Source organism: Prionailurus viverrinus, chromosome C1, assembly GCF_022837055.1.
Source record: "Prionailurus viverrinus isolate Anna chromosome C1, UM_Priviv_1.0, whole genome shotgun sequence".
Classification (NCBI taxonomy): domain Eukaryota; kingdom Metazoa; phylum Chordata; class Mammalia; order Carnivora; family Felidae; genus Prionailurus; species Prionailurus viverrinus.
Genome location: NC_062568.1, coordinates 170,982,287 through 171,004,365, shown reverse-complemented (window position 1 = coordinate 171,004,365; position 22,079 = coordinate 170,982,287). Strand labels below are relative to the sequence as shown.

Genomic DNA, 22,079 nt, shown 5'->3' with positions numbered 1-22,079 from the left:
CCATCTTTGTTTTAAGCTATTTGGTTTTAAAGAAAGAGAACTATGGGTTGGGAGAGCATAAGAGGGAGTTGAGGGCCTTAGGGTAGTGCCTCAACAACCTCGAGGTGACGTTCAGACTGAGACTAATTTAAGTAAAGTTGACAGACATAACCGTGAGCCTGGGGAATATGAGCCATTCAGAAACAGTATACTGGCAAGAAAAGAAAATTCTATTAAGAGATGGCTTTCAGCACCTACATCCTTTGCTTAGTTCTGGAAGAAAGGCAGCCAAGACAAGGAAGAAAGAGACCTTCAGAATTCAGGTTCCTTGGTTATCGTTGAACACAGATATCCACCAAATTAGTTCAGTTAGGGGCAATAGCTAATTTATCAAGAAGTTAAACCTTTTCAAGTTTTGTAAGCAACTGAGGCTTGATTGAAAGGGCTAAAAGAACACACACACACCAGATATTAAATAAATGACCTTAAGGATACACGTATTTTAACAGTCCCATTTAGCAAAACTGTTGATTTATTTTTCTACCCAATTCAGTATCAGTGATATACAAAAGGATAAAATAGATTACCACATTTACAGGAAGATACACAAACCAACTATCAAGGAACAATCCAGCAAAGTAACAAATTGTTGCTTACACACATCTACTCAAGGGTATATACACGGTTCATTCTAGGACAGTTTCCCGGTTCCCCAGGAAAGAAGCTACCTGAATTTATACCCCCCATAAGGTGAAGCAAACATTACAAGTGCTGAAAAGAACCATGTTTTGTACTGACAGAGAAACACTTTTAAAGAACACTCTCTAATTTTCAGGCCAATGTTATAAAGCACCTGTGGGCTCACAGGCAGGATAGGACTTCGTCAAAGGAAATGCTTCCCTCCTCTTAGCCTTTCTAAGACCCTCCTCCTTGTACACAGGAGAGGGAGCTCCCTTTAATAACAGGTGGCCGAGCAATACCCTACCTCAGCGGATGGTGTATAGGTTATCAACACATAATGGGGAAAAGGAACTACCTCTCTTATCTACTGAATACAATCCACATTTGGGCGGAGTTTCCAAATCTCCACCAGGCGGACATTATGTGACCTGTATTTTGTACACAGCACATTCCCTTGAGAGAAAATAGGGATGAACACCTCTCAAATTTTCACATTGCTCATCACATGTACCTTTTCCCAAAGCATATGAGAAATGGCAAAAACCTAAGCCTGGCCAGATACTTTACCCAAGTCACTGAAAGCTTACAGGAACCATCTCTTCGTCAATCTCCAGGATCCAGTGGGTGAAGTGCCACAATTCTTTAAGGGAAGCAGAAGGTTAAGAGTCCTTTTCTCCCAAAATGCCTCAGCCAGAGACAGCACAGACAGTGCAACAGAAAAAGCTCAACGGCTCCAAAACATGGAATTCAACAGTCTTCAGTCAACCTCGCCACACTCTTCTGGCCATCTCCAAGGAATTACCACATTCGAAATTCAATTTTCATATTCAAAAAAGAGATCACTCCACTTCAGATGAGAAAAAATAAAGCAATGGCAATTAGCCTAAATACTCCAAACACTTGACAACTGGGGAACTGTCTCCTAAAGACGCTCAAAAGGCCAGCAGGATTCATTTATAATTTGGCATGCGCTGGTTGATGGGGCAACAAATAAAAGGAATAAAGATATAATACATCAAGTAATCAGACAAATGGCAGACATACATACCACATTAAAGATTCATATACAATACTGTGCTGACTTTAAAGAAAAAACTGGGAAAGGGTGGAAGGAAAAGATAATAGGGAAAGAATTACAAGGGAGCATTTCAGTCTAACGCTAGTCCAGTGAATACTACCAGTGGGATTTCCAATCTTCCATCTCCAAAGAAGCTGATCTAATAAATTGTAAAATTACTTTGCTCATTTTGGGGGCATACAACATACTCCCAAGTACAGTAAGCCCTCTGACATTTTGGTTTCACTTGCTATTTGATGACTAAGTTGTTTCTGGTTGTAAAGATTTTCCTAATATATTTTTATTAGCCAGTTAACACAGCAAAGGCTGCTCCCTCTGTGAGGCCAAACGAGCTTCACCAAATAATTTGATCTAATGAAGATGAAGGGGGGGGGGGGCGGGGGGAAAGGGAAAGTTTCCTGGTTTTTGTTGCAAAACTTCTTCTCTCACTTAAAAAGCTCTGCAATCGCTTAATGTTTTGTTCCAGAAAAAGAAAGCAAAACTAGTTAGGGAAAATACCCGTACACTTATTGTTTACTAGCATGATACAAAACAAATTCATAGTTGTCAGTCAATCGTCTTTCAAAAATCAAATATGAATGTTTGATCTTGTAACTTAAGAACTGAATTTTTCCACATTCCTTTATAGAGAGTTAGCATCTGTAAATTGAGACCTTTTTTTTGGACAATCATGCAAATTTAATTTGTCCCTGGAAAGAAAAACACAACCTACCAGATTAACAAAATATGTCCTTTAAACAATAATTTTTCTGTGAATTTTTCTCCACTATTACCATTTCATCCTTCAGTAAGCAGAAACCACTCTTAAAAAGTTTATGTATTTGGAGTGCACAGAGAGTTAAACTCACAGCAATCAGGAAGACTGAATCAAGTCAATCTATTTTACCTTCTGAACTGGTTCTACTCAGCTCAAAAGTAAATTCTAAACATTTTCCAGTTATTATTATTAAGCTATAGAAGCTAAAGACATTTCTACTGCCAGAGAGGCTTCTGTAAAATTGAATAAAGATTTTATTATACCACACACACAAAAAGCCATCGGTACAGAAAAGGCAGTTTTCGGTTATTCTGTTGAGAATTTCTTTCCATGATTTCTCCCATTAAAGTATAGTTTTCAAAGCAACCACCACGACAAAGGAAGCATCTAATTAGTCCATTTTCTTCTGATCCAAGAATGCTGAACATTTACTGTCCCATCTGTAGCTGTATCAGCAGTGTAATGAACACAGTTTATATTACTGAGCTATTCTTTGAACTCCAAGAACTGTTGAAGTCTTTTCTGATGTTCTGCAGATGCTTGCACAGCACTAAATGAAACATAAATTCAAAGCATAAGCTTTATTTTACATTAAGCATATTAAGTGAACCACAGAGCACAGAGTCAATATTTTTCAAAACAATTAAAAATGAATAGAAATCTTCACTTATTTAGTACTTCTGAGAAAGCTGGATGAAAACCCTCCTTAATCTAATGAGGAGGAGGGCTTGCATTCAGTAACAGCATGCTTCTACCTTCTAAGAGACCAAAGCAAATTAAGACTGACAAGTGAAAGCATCGATTTTAACCTGCTCTGCTGTGGAACCTGCTGTGCAGAGTTCCAGGCCTTGCAGTAGATTTTCTGGATTTTATTATTTTATTTAAACCAGATTCCAACATTATCTTTGAGTTGTGGAGTATTTGAATTGCCTTTAATATAAAATCCTTTAAACTAAAATGTTTGGTTAAAACACAATAGACTCCACTAATCGTTTTCAAAGGTAACAGCTTGGTGGTTTAGATTTAGTTTTCCCTTTGAACATAAGTTATGTCTTGGATGGGGAAATAGAGTTCTCTCCCTACCCTTGCCTCCCACAAAAATACATTACCTTGATAAAAGCGGAGTAAATATATTCTGTAATTAGTATAAAACTTCTTTTCAAATTTTTGGGTAAAAAATGAATAAAGATTCTGGTCTTCTAGTTGAAGATGGTATTATTAAATGATTTAAAAAATCCAGGTTATAAAAGTTACCACTTTTAAAAGTGCCAAAAAAGTCTTCTTACAATAATTCTGCTTCAAATCATCCCAAATCGCCTTATAAATACGCATCTCTGCTTGCTGAAACCAGAGTACTGAAACCAGTTCAGTTAGGGGCAATAGCTAATTTATCAAATGAACCATTTCAAGTACTTTACTGTGTGGACTCCCTCCGGGTGCTAGTGAGGCCAGATAACATACCCATTTCACAGGAGGGTAAACAGTATCACAAAGGTCAGAGATTAGGGGAGACAACTCAGCCTACTGGTTAAGATTATAGACACCATTAAATAGAACACTAGGTCAGAGAGACTGGAGTCTGAATTCTGGTTCTACATAATCGTGGGCAAGTTAAATCATTAGGTAACTTGACTGCAACCACAGATAGTCAATGATGTAACCAGACATAAATCCAAATGTTTTAACTCCAAATCTTTTTTCCCCACCATACCATTCTGTCCTGGACATACAACAGTCTACTGACCTCATCATATATAAAAGATGGCTCTTCTCAGAGAAAAGAAACTAAGGCAGAATTTCAATGTCATAATTTATCAGTCATGCATCCCCCATTCTTATCTAAAACTCTCTATTTCCCCCTTTCTCCCTGCTTTTGCTCTATCATCATATACATATTTCATGCTCCACATTCATCAAGCATCCTCCATGGTGGTTTATATCTCAGAGGCAGTCTATAATATAGGGAGAAATGGTGGGATTTTAAGAGTAAGTAAGACCAGATTTCAGATTCATGTTCTAAACCCAACTAGACTGTGCTATTAGGCAAGTCCTTAATCTCCTTGAGCCTCAGTTTCCATATCTGTACAGTTATGATAACCTCTATACCTCATAGATGCTTTGAGAGAAGGAAATGAAAAAATGTATTTAAAGTGCTAAGTGTATTGTCTAGAACAGTGCTGTCTTGATAAACTTTCTGCAATGACACAAATGTTTTTTTTTTTTAATTTTTTTTTTTTTAACGTTTATTTATTTTTGGGACAGAGAGAGACAGAGCATGAACGGGGGAGGGGCAGAGAGAGAGGGAGACACAGAATCGGAAGCAGGCTCTAGGCTCTGAGCCATCAGCCCAGAGCCCGACGCAGGGCTCGAACTCACGGACCGCGAGATCGTGACCTGAGCTGAAGTCGACGCTTAACCGACTGAGCCACCCAGGCGCCCCAACAAATGTTTTAGACCTAAGATGTCCAATACAGTAGCCACTAGCCACATGTAGTTACTGGGGACTTAAAATGTGGCCAGTTTGACTGACAAACTGAATTTTTAGTTAATTTAAATTTGAACAGTAATATGGAGTTATCATATTGGAGAGCACAGAGGTAGAAGGCACTCCATAAATTGTTTTTTTTTTTTTGTTTTTAAACAAGTGAATAAGCCTCTGAAAAGAGAGAGGATTATCTAGTGCTCTTTACATTGCCACAGAGCCACGTGTCCCATAAAAACCTGCTATTACTGCTGTGCATTGTGGAAGTAAAAGGAAATATACTACTCTTTCTAAAAGTAGGCAGCATGCAGAAGTTCTAAACTACTCATTGACCGCATACAGAAAAAACAATCTTTTGTGCCTTCTAAAGTTCATTTATAATTGTGATAAACACAGTTTAGTTAATAAACTAGCATCCCTTATCCTGCCGAGCTGGATTATTTCATGAGAAGAAAGCAGTAAACATCAATGAAACTAAATATAAACAGGCTTGGCATTTGTGGTTTTCTTTCTGGTTCTGTTTCCAAAGGTGTCATGATCTGTCATTGTTTTTCTAGCATGATTCACAAAGCACCAAGGACTCATTTATGGAACACTCTGCTCACCTAAAGTCTTAGCTGACTAAGATGTAATATCAGAATTATTTTTAATATGCTTTTCTGGAAAGGTACTCAATTTTTTGCTTTTTATCTCATAAGGATGTTTGCTGCTTTTATAACTTTCTATCCTTTTTTGTCTGTTTGAAAGAAGGCCCCAAAGCTTATATGATAGGCCCAATTTTAAAATATAACGTCGATATCAAAGCTGTTAATTCCCAGTAGGAATCATGAAAGTCACATGTTGAACATGTGAGCCTTTATAATTCTCATACCTGTTCCTCATGGGAACTCCTGAAAGTAGATTATCATCATGGGTTAAAACAGGTAAACTTACTTCAGATGTTCACCAAATGTAGTAGTTATTCGATAGATGGCAGTTTTTAATGATGCTCTAAATGCAAATCTTAGTGTTTTATAAGAAGTGTCCACAAGGCTTCCTGAAATCCGAGGTGGTTTACTGGAAGCATGAGGAAGCTTGAAGTACTTGTCAACTGCCTAGATCAAGAAAGAAAGAAGGCACATTAGTTCAGAATATCAATAAAGCCATATTAGTCCAAAGAATCAAGGAGATTTTATTTCAAATAAATTAAGAGAGAGAGATACACACATCATACAGGCATTCTAGAAAACATTTATTTTGGATCACAGTCAAAAGTTTGAAAGACAATGCAGTGGATGTTTAGCCACTACAGCAGTTAGCAGAGAAAAGTTCAGACCTGTCGTCTCAAGAGGAGCCATTCTGCAATGGTCTTGAAAATGCAAAGCTGGGAAGTGAAATACAGATATCCTACTTTGCTTATGGTGTGTGACAGCTAAGAGTACTTTTATTATAAATTTCAGAAAAAAAAAAAAGACCAAAACTTTATGCTTTACATAAATAAACTTATTTACTATAAGCTAGCTTATCTTCCTTTCTAGATGATAAAACATCTATGAGCAAGAATAGGTAGAGAGAGAGAGAATCCATAAATGAAAGTGACTTTATTTATACTTGATAGAAAAAGAAATATAGATTTAAGTGTATTTTTTGAAGGCCAACGGTAAATAATATAATTTTTAAATGATATAACCACATTAAGAAAAGGAAGAACTAAAGATACAGAAGTATAAGTGTATTAAACTATTACAGAAAGATGATACTATAGTGACAAGAAATAATACTTTAAGATTATTGTTCATAGTTATGGAAAGAACCACCAAAAGAACTAAATACAGTTAAAATGATTTCTGCCATCATGTTTTTAATTTCAAGAGCTCTTTTATATCATCTGAGTGATCCCTTTTATTTTAGCATCCTATTTTTGTTTCAAGGATGCAATATCCTCTCCTATTTCTGGGGATTTTGATGATTGTTGTGGTGTTGGTTTTTGGTTTTATAGTTTCTTCCAAGCTACTTTCCCCATCTTTGTTTCTTTGGTCTCTATTTTCTGCATTAGAGACTGTCCTCGGAAATCTAGTGATCCCTGGCTCATGAATGCGAGAGGGACCTCCTAAAAAGCTGACCAAAAGCACTGAATACATAGAGATTACTGACAACAGGCTTCACAAGAGGTGACCTGCATGGATTTTTTAGGGTTGCCCAACTCAGTAACTTTGTTTTTCTTCTTGGATTAGTCAGAGTTCCCAGAGAAGAGTTTTCCAGTACTCTGTCTGGTGGGCCTGTATTCAGGGGAGTATACCCCTATCTATTTAATACAGAAGCCACAAGCGTGTCTGTCGTGTCCACTCACAACTCTGCCAGCCCAGAGAGCCCAGTGCTCTATCCTCTCTAAAGGACAAACCTCAGCTGCTGGAGGCGGGGGCACCAGCAGCAGAGAATCTACAGATCTAATTTTCGAACAGCTCTCAGCCATCGTTCTTATTTTGGTACCTATCTCTTCATCCTTCGTTCCAGAGGTACTGGGGGCCTGTCTCATTACCAACTTCAGATTTGCTTCTGGGGTCTGCCAAGTTAGTTATCTCAACCATCTCCTCTCCAGCTTTGAAGACTCTGTTGCTGTTGTCTCCTCTCCTGTTTGTGGATTTATGTCTTTTTAAAAGTCCTTTTACTGTGGTTTAGCAGAGTGTGGGGGAAGGAACAAGATTTAGTGTGTGTGTTCGGTCTGCCACGACAAGTTCAAGTCCAATCATTTATTCTTTCAACAGTAACTTATAAGAGTGTTTCCTGAGACCAGGACATACCTGAAATAATTTTAGGCAGAATGGGAGGTGGTATTCAGTGACGTACCTAAGCAACATTAGATAACACCGAATCATAATGGAAAAGTTACTTCCTTTTCAATTTTCTTGCAAACTTTGATTAACCCTCATTAGACCAGGAAAAATAGCTATCATCATTTACCGCCTGGGTCCAATGGTCCCTTTTTATAATTTAAAGTCACCTTATAAAAAATCTACAGAAGAATGATACCATCAAAATGCAATTATTTTTTGACAGCTCATAATTTTGTTGAAGAGAGTTTATCCATTTTCCTTGCACCATAATGGTAAAATATTTTCATTCTTAGGTTTATAAAGAAAAATTCAAATGACGAATCTAGTGAGTTTTTTCATTTCAACATCATCTATTTCTTTCCAATCACCTCTGTATACACCTTTGTATCCCTTCAGCATTTATCCACTTATAAGCCATATAAAGTAAATTTTGGTGTAAAATATCACAGAAAATGAAAGAATACTGTCACATATACTCTCAACAAAATGGGATGATCCACAGGTTCTTATTATAAAATATTTTGGGACAAAGTCCTTCCTCTTGAATGACTTACTGAATGAGAATATCACATATATTTCCTTTTTCCTTAAAAATACATCATTCTGGGGGCGCCTGGGTGGCGCAGTCGGTTAAGCGTCTGACTTCAGCCAGGTCACGATCTCGCGGTCCGTGAGTTCGAGCCCCACGTCAGGCTCTGGGCTGATGGCTCAGAGCCTGGAGCCTGTTTCCGATTCTATGTCTCCCTCTCTCTCTGCCCCTCCCCCGTTCATGCTCTGTCTCTCTCTGTCCCAAAAATAAATAAACGTTGAAAAAAAAAATTTTTTTTTAAAAATAATAAAATAAAAAAAAATACATCATTCTGTCATCAATTCTTGAGTTTGAAAAAATACATCTAGAATATTATCATCTGAAGATTTACGGTTTAAAATTTCTCTTCTATGATCCTCATTAAAATCTAGAGCTGTGCGATCCAATACGGTAACCACTAAGATACATGGAAATGTGGCAGGTTTGAACTGAGATTTGCCTAAGTGAAAAGTACACATCAGATTTTGAGGACTTAGTGTTAAAAAATATATAAAATATCTAAGGGTTCCTGGGTGGCTCAGTCAGTTGAGCGACCAAACTCTTGATTTCGGCTCAGGTCATGATCCCAGGGTCGTAGGCTCAAGCCAAACGTCAGGCTCTGTACTGAGTGTGGAGCCTGCTGAACTCTACCCCTTTCCCTGACCCGCAAATGCTCTCTCTAAAATAAAAAATAAATACGTATAAAATATCTCAATAATTTTGTATTGATTACATAATAAAATTACATTTTAGATAAACTGAGTTAAATAAAATATATCCTTAAAATTAACCTCACCTGTATTTTTTTAATGTAACTACTAGAAAATGTAAAATTATATTGCATTATATTTCTATCTGACAAAGCTGGTCTAGAGTGCTATTTGCATTCATCTTCTGATTTATCTAAATAATATTGCACATACTGGCAATTTTCTTCCAATTGCCAAAGTGAGTAAAAAATGTTTTTAATTCTGAATTAGCAACTATATTCAATGAAAGTTTAAAAAAAAAAAAGACTATAAAAACGTATGTCCATATTGCTTATATACTTTTCTTGAAAGATGATGGAATACTATGTGATTCCATCATTTTCCTGTTTCTTATTGGGCTTTTCTACCACAATTGGGAATAAATAATGAGTAATGATGAAATAATTCCTAGGATGCTCAAACAGCAAATCTTGAAATCTTTACATTTCAAGATACCGGAAAACATCAAATCACTAAGATTCCAAAATACATCTTGGGTTTTATTTACTTATTTATTTTAAATGGTTAGCTTACTTTTCTTTAGACTGCTGATTTTTTTTAAATGTTTATTTACTTTTTCTGAAAGGCAGAGAGAGAGAGAGAGAGAGAGAGAGAGAGAGCACGCGCGCACGCACACACACAAGTGGGGGAGAAGCAGAGAGACAGGGAGACTCAGAATCAGAAGTAGGCTCCAGGCTCTGAGCTGTCAGCACACAGCCCTATGTAGGGCTTGAACCCACAAACTGCAAGATCATGACCTGAGCTGAAGTCGAACACTTAACCGACTGAGCCACCCAAGCACCCGCATCTTAGATTTTAAAAGGGTCTGAAGGGTAAATGCAAAAGAATGAATTTTGTTAAATTGTTTTTTATCTGTTCTCTGAAAGACCTCTAAGAGTAAAAGTCATAAAATATCAGCTCTTAAAAAATAAGGAACGACAGACCCTAATGAGATAAGGGTTAAACAAGGGAGGAAAGTCTGGGTTTGGAGCTAATGTGTCCCTAACACATCTTGAATCCTCATTAATCTCTTTCTATGACAAAGGACAAATAGGTTTCAGGTTCAGGGACTTCAGCAAACAACAGTATCTACAGCTAGAGCTTTCAATTATTATCTTTTCTCACTTTGACTGTCTTACCCTTAATACTGAAATCCAAAAAGCCCTGAAAACAAAAACTTTTCTAACTGTTGGTGGCAAAAGCTGACCTGACTTCATCTGGCAGTAAAACCTGACCTGAGCTGACACAGGCTATTTACAGTCTTTATTTACTTAATATGAAGACCCAGATATTTCACTGCAGAAAAGTATTAATGTATCTGATTAAGGGGATTCTGCCTCAGATTCCAATAGGAGTATTTTGTAATCTAGGATATATATACAATGTTATATTTTTAAGATCCAAAAAAATCTGAATTTTGAAATATATCCTAAGGTTTGAGATAAGGAACTGTGCACCTATGTTCTATTTGTAGCAATTCAAGCTAGTTTTCCTTTTACAAAAGTGATATAAAATTTCCTTTTAAGTAAATTTAAGTTAGGGGTACCTGGCTGACTCAGTTGGGAGAGCGTGAGACTCTTGATCTCAGGGTTGTGAGTTCAAGCCCCATGTTAGGTATAGAAATCACTTAAAAATAAAATCCAAATTAATGAATTAATTAAGCTTATAATGAACGACTTAAAATACTAAATAAGTAAATAATAGTTCAGGTGGCAAATAGGACTAAAATTATGGCAATAACATGTGGTAATAAACAATGACAGCAAAAACTATGGAAGTAGCACATGAATAACTTCACTCTAGGAAACACCAGTTTGCAGTATTTAGTGATATATGCCATAGTTAGAACCAAAGTACTTAATCAGCTGTGAGGTTAAACAAGTATCTATTGACCACTCATTTTATGCACTACACATGGTTTCTGGCCTGAAGATTGAGATTACACAACTGGGATCTCAAATATCCAGTTAAGAATTATCCCAAACAACGAAAAGGGTAAACAGTGAGTAGAGTACACCACTAAACAACATACTCTTCAGTAAAAATGAAAAATCCCCAAAAGGCCTTACGTTAGCCCTTATAGAAGCCTGAAAAAGGGCTATACTATGAAAACAGGCACTTTTGGCCCATTTATATTTATATGCACCGTATATGCACAAAAGCCGAATAAAGAGAAAACTCTCGTTGCTCTCCTGTGACTATTTATCTGTCAGTGTCATTAACAAATTGTCCACCGTGCAGAGCTTTGAAAGCACCTCGTCTCAAGGATCTTACTCACAACCTAGTTAAAATAGAGGTTTATTCCACCAAAGCCAGAGTCCCAAACAAATGGCAAGGAGAACACCAGACTCTGTTAAATGTAATCATGACTACAGAGTTTCTCAACCTCAGCACTACTGACATCTTGGACTGGGTAATACTCAGTTGTGGGGGCCGCTTTGTGCATTATGGGCTGTTTAGCAGCATCCCTGGCCTCCACAAAGGATGCCAGTAGCATTCCCCTCTATCTGTGACAATCAAAATGTCTCCAGACATTGCCCAAAGTTTCCTGGGAAACAAAACTGCCCCTGGCAAAAACCATAGCTACAAAATGATACTCTTAGATGATTCTGATAGCTAAATTTACTGATGGCAGTTATTGTGTGCCAGGCACGGAGTTTAACTGCTTTATATATGTTACCTCATTTAAATATTAAAATAATTTGCTAACAAAGACACCATGCTGACATCACAAGCATTTCATTTAATGTTCATTTAATTGTTATTTATTGCATACCTGTTTCATGTTCTCTGATCATTCTACATTTCTGTACATTGTGGCACTTATTACAATTGTAGTTAATTATTCATAGATTATCTGTTTTATACTCTGTAAACTAGAGGGCTGGAACCATGTCTGTCTTTCTCTATTCTGTATCTTAGCACATGGTAACTGTTTGATTATTGTCAGGCAATTGATAACTTAGGACACCACTCTAGACTCTGTATACAGATTTTATCTTGAACCCTCATAATAACCCTGCAAGGTACTATTTCTGTTTTAAAGATGAAGACTCTAACCTGACAGATGTTTTATAAATTACCCTTGATCATTCAGAAAGTACAAGAGCCTGGACTTGAACTGGGCATCTGTCTGACACTATGTCTCTTAGACTGCTTGCTTACAGTAGTGATAGCAATACTTTTTTTTAATCTTGAAAGATGTTTTCTCCTGTACACTGTATAAGAATTCTGTCATACAACATGGAAATAATAACGAAGTAATAAAAGCTTACATTTGTTGGGTACTTAATATGGGACAGGCATCCTGAGTACTGATCTCATTCATCGTTCACATCCCCATGAGGTAAGTACTACTATTACTATCTCATTTTCCAGATACAGAAACTGATGTTTAGAGATTACTATTTTCACTGGTTATACAATGCACTCCCCCGCCCCGCCATTTTAAAATTCCTGAAATGGAGATGTATCTTCTAATTAATGATATCTTAGACTCAATGAAATATGGTAAATGTATTTCTAAGGTTGCACAGCTAGGAAGTAGTAGGAGCTAGGACTCAGACACAAGTGGGATTGATTCTAGATCTTGCGCTTTGGTCCATCTAACATACTGCCATTCTATCTCAGGAAAGGTTAGGAGATGCATAACCCTCCAAGCCCTCACAGAGGCAAAGGACTAGGAGTCCGAAAGCCTGGTTTTCAAATCTGACTTGACCATTTACTGAGCATAATCTTAAGTCATACCAAAAGACAGTAGCCTTTTTGAGACAGATACAATCATGTACAACAGCCCTTATTCTAACCTTAGTTGTTAAAATTTTAAGAAAAATCATTTCTTTGGAATACCACACAAACGTTAGGTAGAGCAGCAGAGGATTCTAGAGGAACAAAAAATGAACTGCGACTTATAAAAGAATATTGGTCAAGTGTCTCTGAGCCTTCAAACCCACAGTTCTACACTGCTAATGCCCTGCAAACAGCTCAGGTTCAAGTTCCAGCTCTGCCACCTGAGACTTGTGAGCGAGACCTGAAGCTAGCCTCCCTCATCTCTAAAATAGGCCTAAAATACCTCCATCCTACTTCCTTCACAAGATAGTTATGAGGACCAAAAAATATAAAAATAAAAATAATAATAATAATAATGGTATGAGTGAAATTGTATGGTATTTGTCTTTTTCTAACTTATTTCTCTTTTCTTACTTTTTAAGAGAGAGAGAGTGTGAGCTGGGGAGAGGAGCAGAGAGAGAGGGAGAGAGAATCCCAAGCAGGTACCACACTCAGCATGGAACCCGATGTGGGGCTCAGTCCCACCACCCTGGAATCATAACCTGAGCTGAAATCAAGAGTCGGACGCTCAACTGACTAAGCCACCCAGGTGCCCCTAATCGACTTATTTCACTTAGCATAATACCCTCTGGATCTATCCATGCTGTTGCAAATAGCAAGATCTCATTCTTCTTTATGGCTGAGTAATATTTCATTGTGTGTGTGTGTGTCCCCCCCGCACATCTTCTTTATCCATTCATCTATGGATGGACACACTTGGGTTGCTTCCACTATCTTGGCTGTTGTAAGTAATGCTGCAATAAGCACAGGGGTGCATGTATCTTTCCAAGTTACTGTTTTCATTTTCTGTGAGTAAACACCTGGTAGTGGAATCATTAGATCATAGGGTAGTTCTATTTTTAATTTTTTGAGGAACCTCCATACTGTCTTCCGCAGTTTGTAGCAGTTTGCATTCCCACCAATAATGCATGAGGGAGGGTTCCTTTTCTCCACATCCTCACCAACACTTACTTCTTGGTGTTTTTTTATTTTAGCCATTCTGAAGGGTGTAAGGTTAGGTGTAAGAAACAAACAAAGAAAAAAAGAGACAAACAAACAAAAACACCCAGACTCTTAACTGTAGTGAACAAACTGGTGGTTACCAAAGGGGAGATGGGTGGGGGGAAGGGTGAAATAGGTGAGGGGGGTTAAAAGTACACTTACCGCATGAGCACTAAGCAACAGACAGAACTGCTGAATCATTATGTTGTACACCTTAAACTAATAACACTGTATGGTAATTATACTTGAATAATAACTATTTTAAATAAAAAATATACTTTAACAACCCCAGAAGTTTGGTAGTTAGAGAATTTAAAACTAAGTCTTCCTAAATGAAACAAAACAAAAATGGTAAGTAATCGCTCTGTAGACTACAAAGCACTGTACTGTTATTGTTATTTTATTGTAAACTACACCGCCCGAGTGATAAAAAACAAACAATGCTATGTGTGTTAAAGATACGCCCACATTAAAAAAAAAAAAAAAAACATTAAAAAAAAATTTTTTTTTAATTTAAAAAAAAAGGGGGCGCCTGGGCGGCTCAGTCGGTTGAGCATCTGACTTCAGCTCAGGTCATGATCTCGTGGTTTGTGAGTTCGAGCCCCATGTCGGGCTCTGTGCTGACAGCTCAGAGCCTGGAACCTGCTTGGGATTCTGTGTCTCCCTCTCTCTCTGCCCCTCCCCTGCTCATGCTCTGTCTCTCTCTCTCTCTCTCTCTGTCAAAAATAAATAAACATTTAAAAAAAAAAATACACGCCCAAATCCTGGGTATCCTACTGTGTTGTCAGGCAAGCCAAATACTAGAAGTTGTGGGGAAATACTAGGAAATGATTTCTTTAGAGAAAGGTATCTGGGAAAAGAGCACAAATAAAACTATACACATGTACACACGTCTCAAAACACATTCGTGAGAAAGTGGGCACAAAAAGAACTCAAAGGAAAAAAAAAATGAATCACTGGCTCTGATGCCTAAGACTTTGTAACAGGCAAAATAAATTGAGAGTGGAAGAAAAGAACGGCAAAGCATGTTTTCTTCTCGTATTTTACATTCCCTCCCAAGACGTTCTTGCACAGATGCACCAATCGTTCTTTGAGCCTACTTCAACACCACTCCTCCGGAACACCTACTGCACAACCCAGCTCCCACCTGGAAATGCTTTTGGCACTCAGTGTTTGCATCTGTCACCTGGCGTACAATGACAATGCCAAGACAGCGTAAAACACACCACCCAACATGAAATGAGGAAAGGCAGCCTATTCAGAAGCAAGAAGCATATGTTTTATCTTTCTGTCTTTAAGTCTAGGACTAAAAAGTCCTACTACTTTGAAACTGTTCACCCAGCCTGGCAGCAAGGGATCTGGCCAATAGGTAACATTTATCTGCAAGGATCATTTAACTACAGGTTATTTTTAGTAGCTACAAGATGTGTAAGGATCCAAATTTATATCACTGAACAGAATTCTAATACTCTAAGTAATCTGATTAATACCAGAAGTTTAGTGACTTCCTTTTTCTGTTTCTATAAAATTATTATTTACAAACGAATTAGAAGTTTCTCTTCCTGGTCTCTCTTAGATTAGAATTTCCCATGGGTGAGAACAGTACCACATTTTAACTTCCAACATATGTTTTGTTACTCAATAAATGTGATAAGTGAGAAACAAACTGAAAAACCTGGGAGGCAGGGAAAAACATGACCATCTACCTCCCCACAACCCACACACTGCCTACCTCTTGCAGCGTCAACAAAGTGTTAAGAATAGCTGGTAGTGTAGTCTGGACAACTCCAAATCTATCTTCGGTGAATGATGCTGCTACTAAGTGAGACAGACCTCAAGAAGAAAAGAGAAAAAAAATTAGGCAAATCTACTGACGATACATCTATCGAGAAGGGATTAATATCCTGAGTATCTAAAGAACTTGAAATAGAGGAGGAGGGTATTACGCTAGAAAAATGCACAAAAGATTGGAACATGCACTGAAAAGGTCCTCACTACACCAGTCTTGAAAAAGAGGAGTCTCTACATTCTAGTAGGAAGAAAAGTTTTTAAATGATATTGTGTCTGGTAGTGATGACTGGTAGAAAGAAAACCAAAGCAGGATAAAGGAAAAGAGTGACCGCTATTGAGGGCACTTTCATTAGGGTACTCAGGAAAGGGCTCTCTGAGGAAGTATTATTTAAGCATTGAGAAGGCAGTATCTAGGAGATAAAAACAAAAAAACAAAAAACAGTTCTTTAACAACTAAATTTTCATATTCAAGCTAAATATGAAATTCAAGTTAAATACGTTAAAATGTTAAATGTTAGGTCAACATAAGTTGACAGTTGAAAACAATCTATTAATTGTTGCAGTTTTTTGAAGCAGAAAAAGATAGGTAAGAATCCCAGGCTCAGTTTCTCTGCTTCTATATAAGGAAATTTTCTGCCCAAATTAAAGCACACCTAAGTATCTAAGAAAGAAAAATGATCCATATAAAACAAAGATATAAAAATGTATCTAAAAATTCAAAGACTGATATCAGAGTCTAGAACTGACCTTTCATGGATTATACTTCAGTATTTAACTGATAATGAAAATCAGAATCGTAGTTCACTGAGGTTGCTTACCTTCTAATGCCCAAATATGCATTTGGGCATCTGAAAAAACAGCCTGAATAGATGCCTCTGGGTGCTACAAATACAACAAAAACATTTCAATAAGTTCCCCTGGGCAATAACTCTTATGTCAATTATCAACTACATAGCTGTAACAGTACAAAATTCACAGCTGGCTCTCAAGAATTAAAATCTGAAATTCTTACACAATATGATTTCACTGCAATAAAGCAGTCTATCACCAACTTATTGTGTGACTCTTGCCCAATCTCTAAATCTCTATGTGTCTCAGTTTCCCACTTAAAATAAGAGTTACATACACTCAACCCACCTCAGATTGGTATACAGATCACCTGAGAGACAATGGTTACAAATGCTCAGAACACCTAATGCTCAGGCGTCAAAACCTCAGGACGCCTAAATACATATTACCCATTCTTAAATTGTCTACCCTTAGCCCCACTCCAAAGAAACACCATCCAACCTTCTTTAATACAGCAAGGTCAAATAGTATGGAGCATTTTAGCAAATGCTGGCTTTGGTAATGCCCAACAAAGCCTATTAAATACACCAGCACGTTACATTTTTCAGCATCCAACGGCAGTGTCTACAACTCCTCATCTTAAAAGAGAGCCACTTGCAAAATCAAAATCAAAAGTAGACGTTCACTTCCAAGGGAAAAGGAGATCTCGTTCAGCATCTGCTCTGCCACTTACTGGCTATATGCCCTTAGACTAGCTACTTGACCCCCCCCACCCCCCTGAGCCTCAGGTTTCCTTATCTGTAAAATGAGGACAGAAAGACATCTGACAGGAATGCTGTTAGAATTAAATGAGGGAACTTAAGAGAAAAGAACATGGCATACATAAGACACAAAGGTGAGTTCTCTTCCCATCCTTCTGAAGTAAAACTTCGGACAACCCCTCTTCCTCTTGGTGGAAGACAGGACACCTTCCTCGGGGGGGCTGATAGTTTTCCCAAAGCTCTAATGGAGAGCCTGAGGTAGATTCTTTTTTGTAAAGGTAATTGCTAGTTGGGTGGATCTTCCCTGCCACCAAAGCGAGAAAAAAGTTTCAAGCACTTGAAATGATTCTTTTCTTGTGTGTGCCTATGTTCCATCAGAGTTACTCAGATCTCTCTCCCCACAGAATGAAAATGAATAACGTATGCCAGTGCAAACTTTTCACTTTAACAAAGTACAACATTAGCTAATACTGCAGTATCTTCAGAATGAAAGAAGTTAGATTTAAATAGCTAACACAAAACAAAAATTCTTTCCCCTACATATGGGCAGAAGTTTTGCTTATCAAAGGATTAACATGCAACAGCTGTAGTCAGTGAAACAGGATTGACTCTTTCGCTTCTGCAATTCAGAGTTACTCTCCTGCGGCAGCTGGGCGGCGGACGGACAAGGTGGAACGTCATTTCATTTGTGGCCTGAATCACAACTTTTTATCCCACGCAAGCGTAACATGTATAATCTAATCCAGTCATCTCTCTTCTGATTACCAAATTGGCCACAAAGATTTTGGCAGGACAATGAGCCATGAAGGATCGCCATGGATTTGATCACTCCACAGGAAGAGGCTGAATATGAGCACAAAGCTGTCCTCAGCCAGGAGACTCGGGAGGCCAACTGCAGTCAAGCCTCGGGAAGCCACTGAGGTGAGGTGGGGGTCTAGGGCAGCTACTAACATGGAGGTTTAGCAGAGCACTACGCCAAGCTTCCTAGGATCGAACTAAATATTTAGAAGTCAAATCTAGTCTGGTACTTCATTTCGTTTCATTTCCTCTCCCCCCATTCCCAATGCTGTAACTACATATTCTTACCTTACTGAAAAAATACATTATCAGCACCCGTTTTGATAAGAAATTCTTAACCTGAGTTGGAAAGAAGGAAGAATTAACACATGGAAGTTTTCAGATCTATTCAAACATAATGTTAACACATCCCCAGTTTCTCCCTGACACTACATTAAATGAAACACTTCATATCTTACAGAGAATAGTTATAGTAAACCACATAAGTAAATACCTTCGTATTATAAACTGGAAAACGAAGATGGGCCATCTCACTTAAACTGCATTCTCAAGTACACATGTCTAACCCCACAATAAAAGGAATCTGAATTGGTTCTGGTGATACTTTCTTACTCAATTCTTGACAACTGTCTTGCCCTTTAACTTCTTAATGCCAAAAAAGAATGTTTCCTTAGAAAGCAACAAAAAATCTTAAGACATGAAATTGTTTTCTATTAGTTGATATTTACATGGGAAACAATTTTCTTAGTATTAAGCTGAAAGCTATATACCCCAACTGACTTGAAAGGGAATTCACGATACGGCGGTACTTACGACAGGTAGGGCAAATGGGATCCTGAAGTTTGTATAATGCCTACAGTCCCTCTCTATTAATCAATCATTCCGTCAAAATAGATGTTATTCCTCCCATCTTAAAATATAAAACCCTTCCTTGACCCCTCAACTCCTTCCCGCTATTAATTACCCCATTTCTCTGTACCACTTATAGGAAAACTCCTTGAAAGATCCAGCTTTTCTTGTGGCCGGCAATTCCTCCCATCTCTCCTGGACCCATCCAATCAGGCGTTCATCCCCAAGGCTCCACCCAATAGCTGGACAAGGACTCAATGACCTCCACATTTCTAGCACAATAGTTCATTCCTAGTGTGGATCTCAGGCTACGTATCGGCAGCATGTGGCATTTACTTCCCCTTTTCTTGGTTCTCTTCTCACCTCAATAGTTACTTGGTCTCCTTTGCTATTCCTCCTCATCTCTCAGACCTCTTTAGTCATTGCAGAGTCCGGTTTTTACATGTCTTTTCTTCTGTATCCACTCCCAAAGCATTTTTTCATGGGAGTCTCATGGTTTTAAATACTGTCTATATTCTGATGACTTCCAAGTTTGTATTTCTAGCCCAGAACTTACCCCTACACTTTGGATATACGTCTCAGTTCTTACTCAGTATTTTCAATTGGTTGTCTAATAAATACCTCAAAATGGATGTAAATAAAACTCATAATTTCCCTACCTCATCTCTACCAAATCTCTTCAAATCAGTTAAATTTACTCCATAAATTGTAACTACATTACTTCAGATCCTCAAGCCAAAAACTTGAAAGTCAACACTGTCTCTTTCACACACAACCAAACAGTAAGCAAATCCTATCCCACCTACTTTCAAAATACATCCAGACCTTGATCACATCTAACATCTCCACCACAAGTACCCTGATCACAGATACCATCCTCTCCCACTACGTTACTTCAACAGCTTTACAACTGTCTCTCTGCTTCTACTCCTGCCATCTGAGAACGTAGTCTCAACACAACAGCTAAAGCAGCACTTTCAAAATGTAAGGTTACATCACGTCATTCTTGTGGACAAAATCATCCTGTGGCTTTCCATCTCACTCAGAGAAAATGTCAGTTTTCACAATAACTAACGTGCCTGATGAGCTCTGGGTGCCTGCTGCCTCTCTGACTTCATCACCACCTACTAGTGTCCATGCTGTTCCTCACACAAATCAAGCACACCCTCACCTGAGGACCTTTGCATTTGTCTGTTCACTGCCTTTCCTTCAGGGTCTCTAATCAAGTATCAACTTATCAAGGAGACTTCCTTTAATGGCTCTATTTTCCTATACAGCACTTAAGACATCAAATTTCTTCCCCTTTAAGACACATATTTTTCATATTTTGAGTATAACATATTGGGACGCGTCTTAACAATTGACAGCATGTCATGGCAACTTTTTTTCTTAATAGCATATGAAATAAGTCTCACAATACTTTTTTTTTTTTTATTCAGAGAGACATGGTTTAATACATTTGCTTGCTCATCTATTTCCCCTCACTAGAATATAAACATATGGTCAGGGACTTTTGTTTGCTGTTTTCCCAGTGCCTAAAACCACACCCAGCATATATAAAGAACTTTGTAAATATTCATTAAACGAAAGAATTCACAGATCAAAGGCATTGTATTAGTCTCAGTCATATGAAATTACAATTTATATAGCTCAAAGCCCGTCAAATACTGGCAATTTCATTTGGGTCAACTTAATACATGAAGCATCAAAAAAAGTCCTATTTATCCCTGATGGGTTACTCTTGTGAGATTCCTGATGCTCTCAATGTTACGTGCAAATATAAATCCTATAACCATATCATCCTACCTGTTCACGTTTATTCTGAATCCATGAATAAATCATGCTAGGCTGTCTTGCTGTCTTACCCTCCCCACCAACACAGGTAGATGGAGAAGGATTAGAAAATTCAGGCATTTGCTGATCTAAATAAAAAAACAAAAAACAAAACAAAATCAAGAAAGTGAAAACTTAGGATATCAGATTCTCTACAACTATGACATTTCAAACTTTAGAAAACAATCCTCACCAGAAGTCCATAATCTTGGCCCTCTTCTTATCAGCTGAGAACTCTGAGGTGACCCATAGCAGGTATTTACATCAAAAATTCCAGCCATCCGATTCACTACACTAGAACCAAATGGGGTTCCGAGGGGACTTGCCACATCAGGAGTAGACAATTTTGAGGAAAACAGTGACGTCTTAACTAATGGTGGCACTGACGGCCGAGGCATCTGGCTAGATCTCGGGGTCTGAAAAGTAGTTTCTTCTGTAAAAGAACAGAGCCAGTGCTGAACAGGCAGCCTGAACAAATTTTACACATCTCAGTTTTTGGGCTAATGCATTTACCCAAAGTTCAGTAGCTTGTTTCCATGTATGTTTACACTCTCAACATCCAGCTTTTACGACAGCAACTCAGCGACCACTCACGGGGGTGTTCTACATCTTCGGCCAGACTGGTGCAGCTTCCCTTGTTTTCTCCCCCCAGAGAAGATCTTCACCTTCAAGGTCAGTTTCTCTAAACCTACGCTATTTTGAACGAACCTATCAATTTCTATTTTATTTTTAAATGGCAACAATCTCAGTTACTGCGCTAGAATGTGTCCAATGTTACTGCAAGCTCCTACTACAGCTATTACTTGGCTAAAACAAATTTGTATTGTGAAATGTACTGATAAATGCACACTTACCCATTTTCCACAGAATTTTTTCAAGTTAACAGAAGTCACACCAGAGATGAATTTGCCCAGGGTTATCTACAAATATGATCTATAAACACTTTCTTCAAAATTCATCTTATAATCACCAATTTATAAATTCCGTTGTACAAAAACAAAGGAATATTTTTCCAGCCACTCCAGTGCAAGGCACAAAGACAAATAGATTACACTGGTGTTCTAGCTTCTTAATAAAACCACCATAAAACATCAAACATTTAAAGTGCCAAACGTTTTTGAATGACTTTTTAAGGTTAGTGCTAATTGGAAATATTTGAAGAATCAATTTAAAAATTGAGACTGGGGTTTTTAAGTTCTACAAAATGTGAAATACTGACTGAGCAATGGGATGTGACAACAATTTAAAATAATGAATAATTCCTATTTGGTCACCCCCATGATTCCCTCCTAACCTGGGACTGCACTGATCTAACATGCTA

General features: G+C 37.8%; 1 protein-coding gene across 5 annotated transcripts in view; it reads right to left on the bottom strand.

Annotated features, from left to right (window-relative positions):
* Positions 1 to 479: 479 nt before the first annotated feature.
* Positions 480 to 22,079, bottom strand: part of NDC1 (NDC1 transmembrane nucleoporin) — a 47,362-nt gene continuing 25,762 nt past the window's right edge. For 3 of the 5 annotated variants that reach the window (XM_047873791.1, XM_047873792.1, XM_047873789.1), the window contains 7 exons: positions 20,952 to 21,191; positions 20,732 to 20,847; positions 18,365 to 18,415; positions 16,547 to 16,610; positions 15,670 to 15,770; positions 5,911 to 6,071; positions 480 to 3,045 (listed from right to left, as the gene is read on the bottom strand). In XM_047873791.1, the coding sequence (XP_047729747.1) occupies positions 2,982 to 3,045; positions 5,911 to 6,071; positions 15,670 to 15,770; positions 16,547 to 16,610; positions 18,365 to 18,415; positions 20,732 to 20,847; positions 20,952 to 21,191 (797 nt within the window). In that variant the 3' untranslated portion in view covers positions 480 to 2,981. Of the gene's footprint in view, positions 3,046 to 5,910; positions 6,072 to 15,669; positions 15,771 to 16,546; positions 16,611 to 17,399; positions 17,583 to 18,364; positions 18,416 to 20,731; positions 20,848 to 20,951; positions 21,192 to 22,079 lie in introns of those variants that run through there. The other 2 variants (XM_047873790.1, XR_007155231.1) reach the window with 2 other exon arrangements.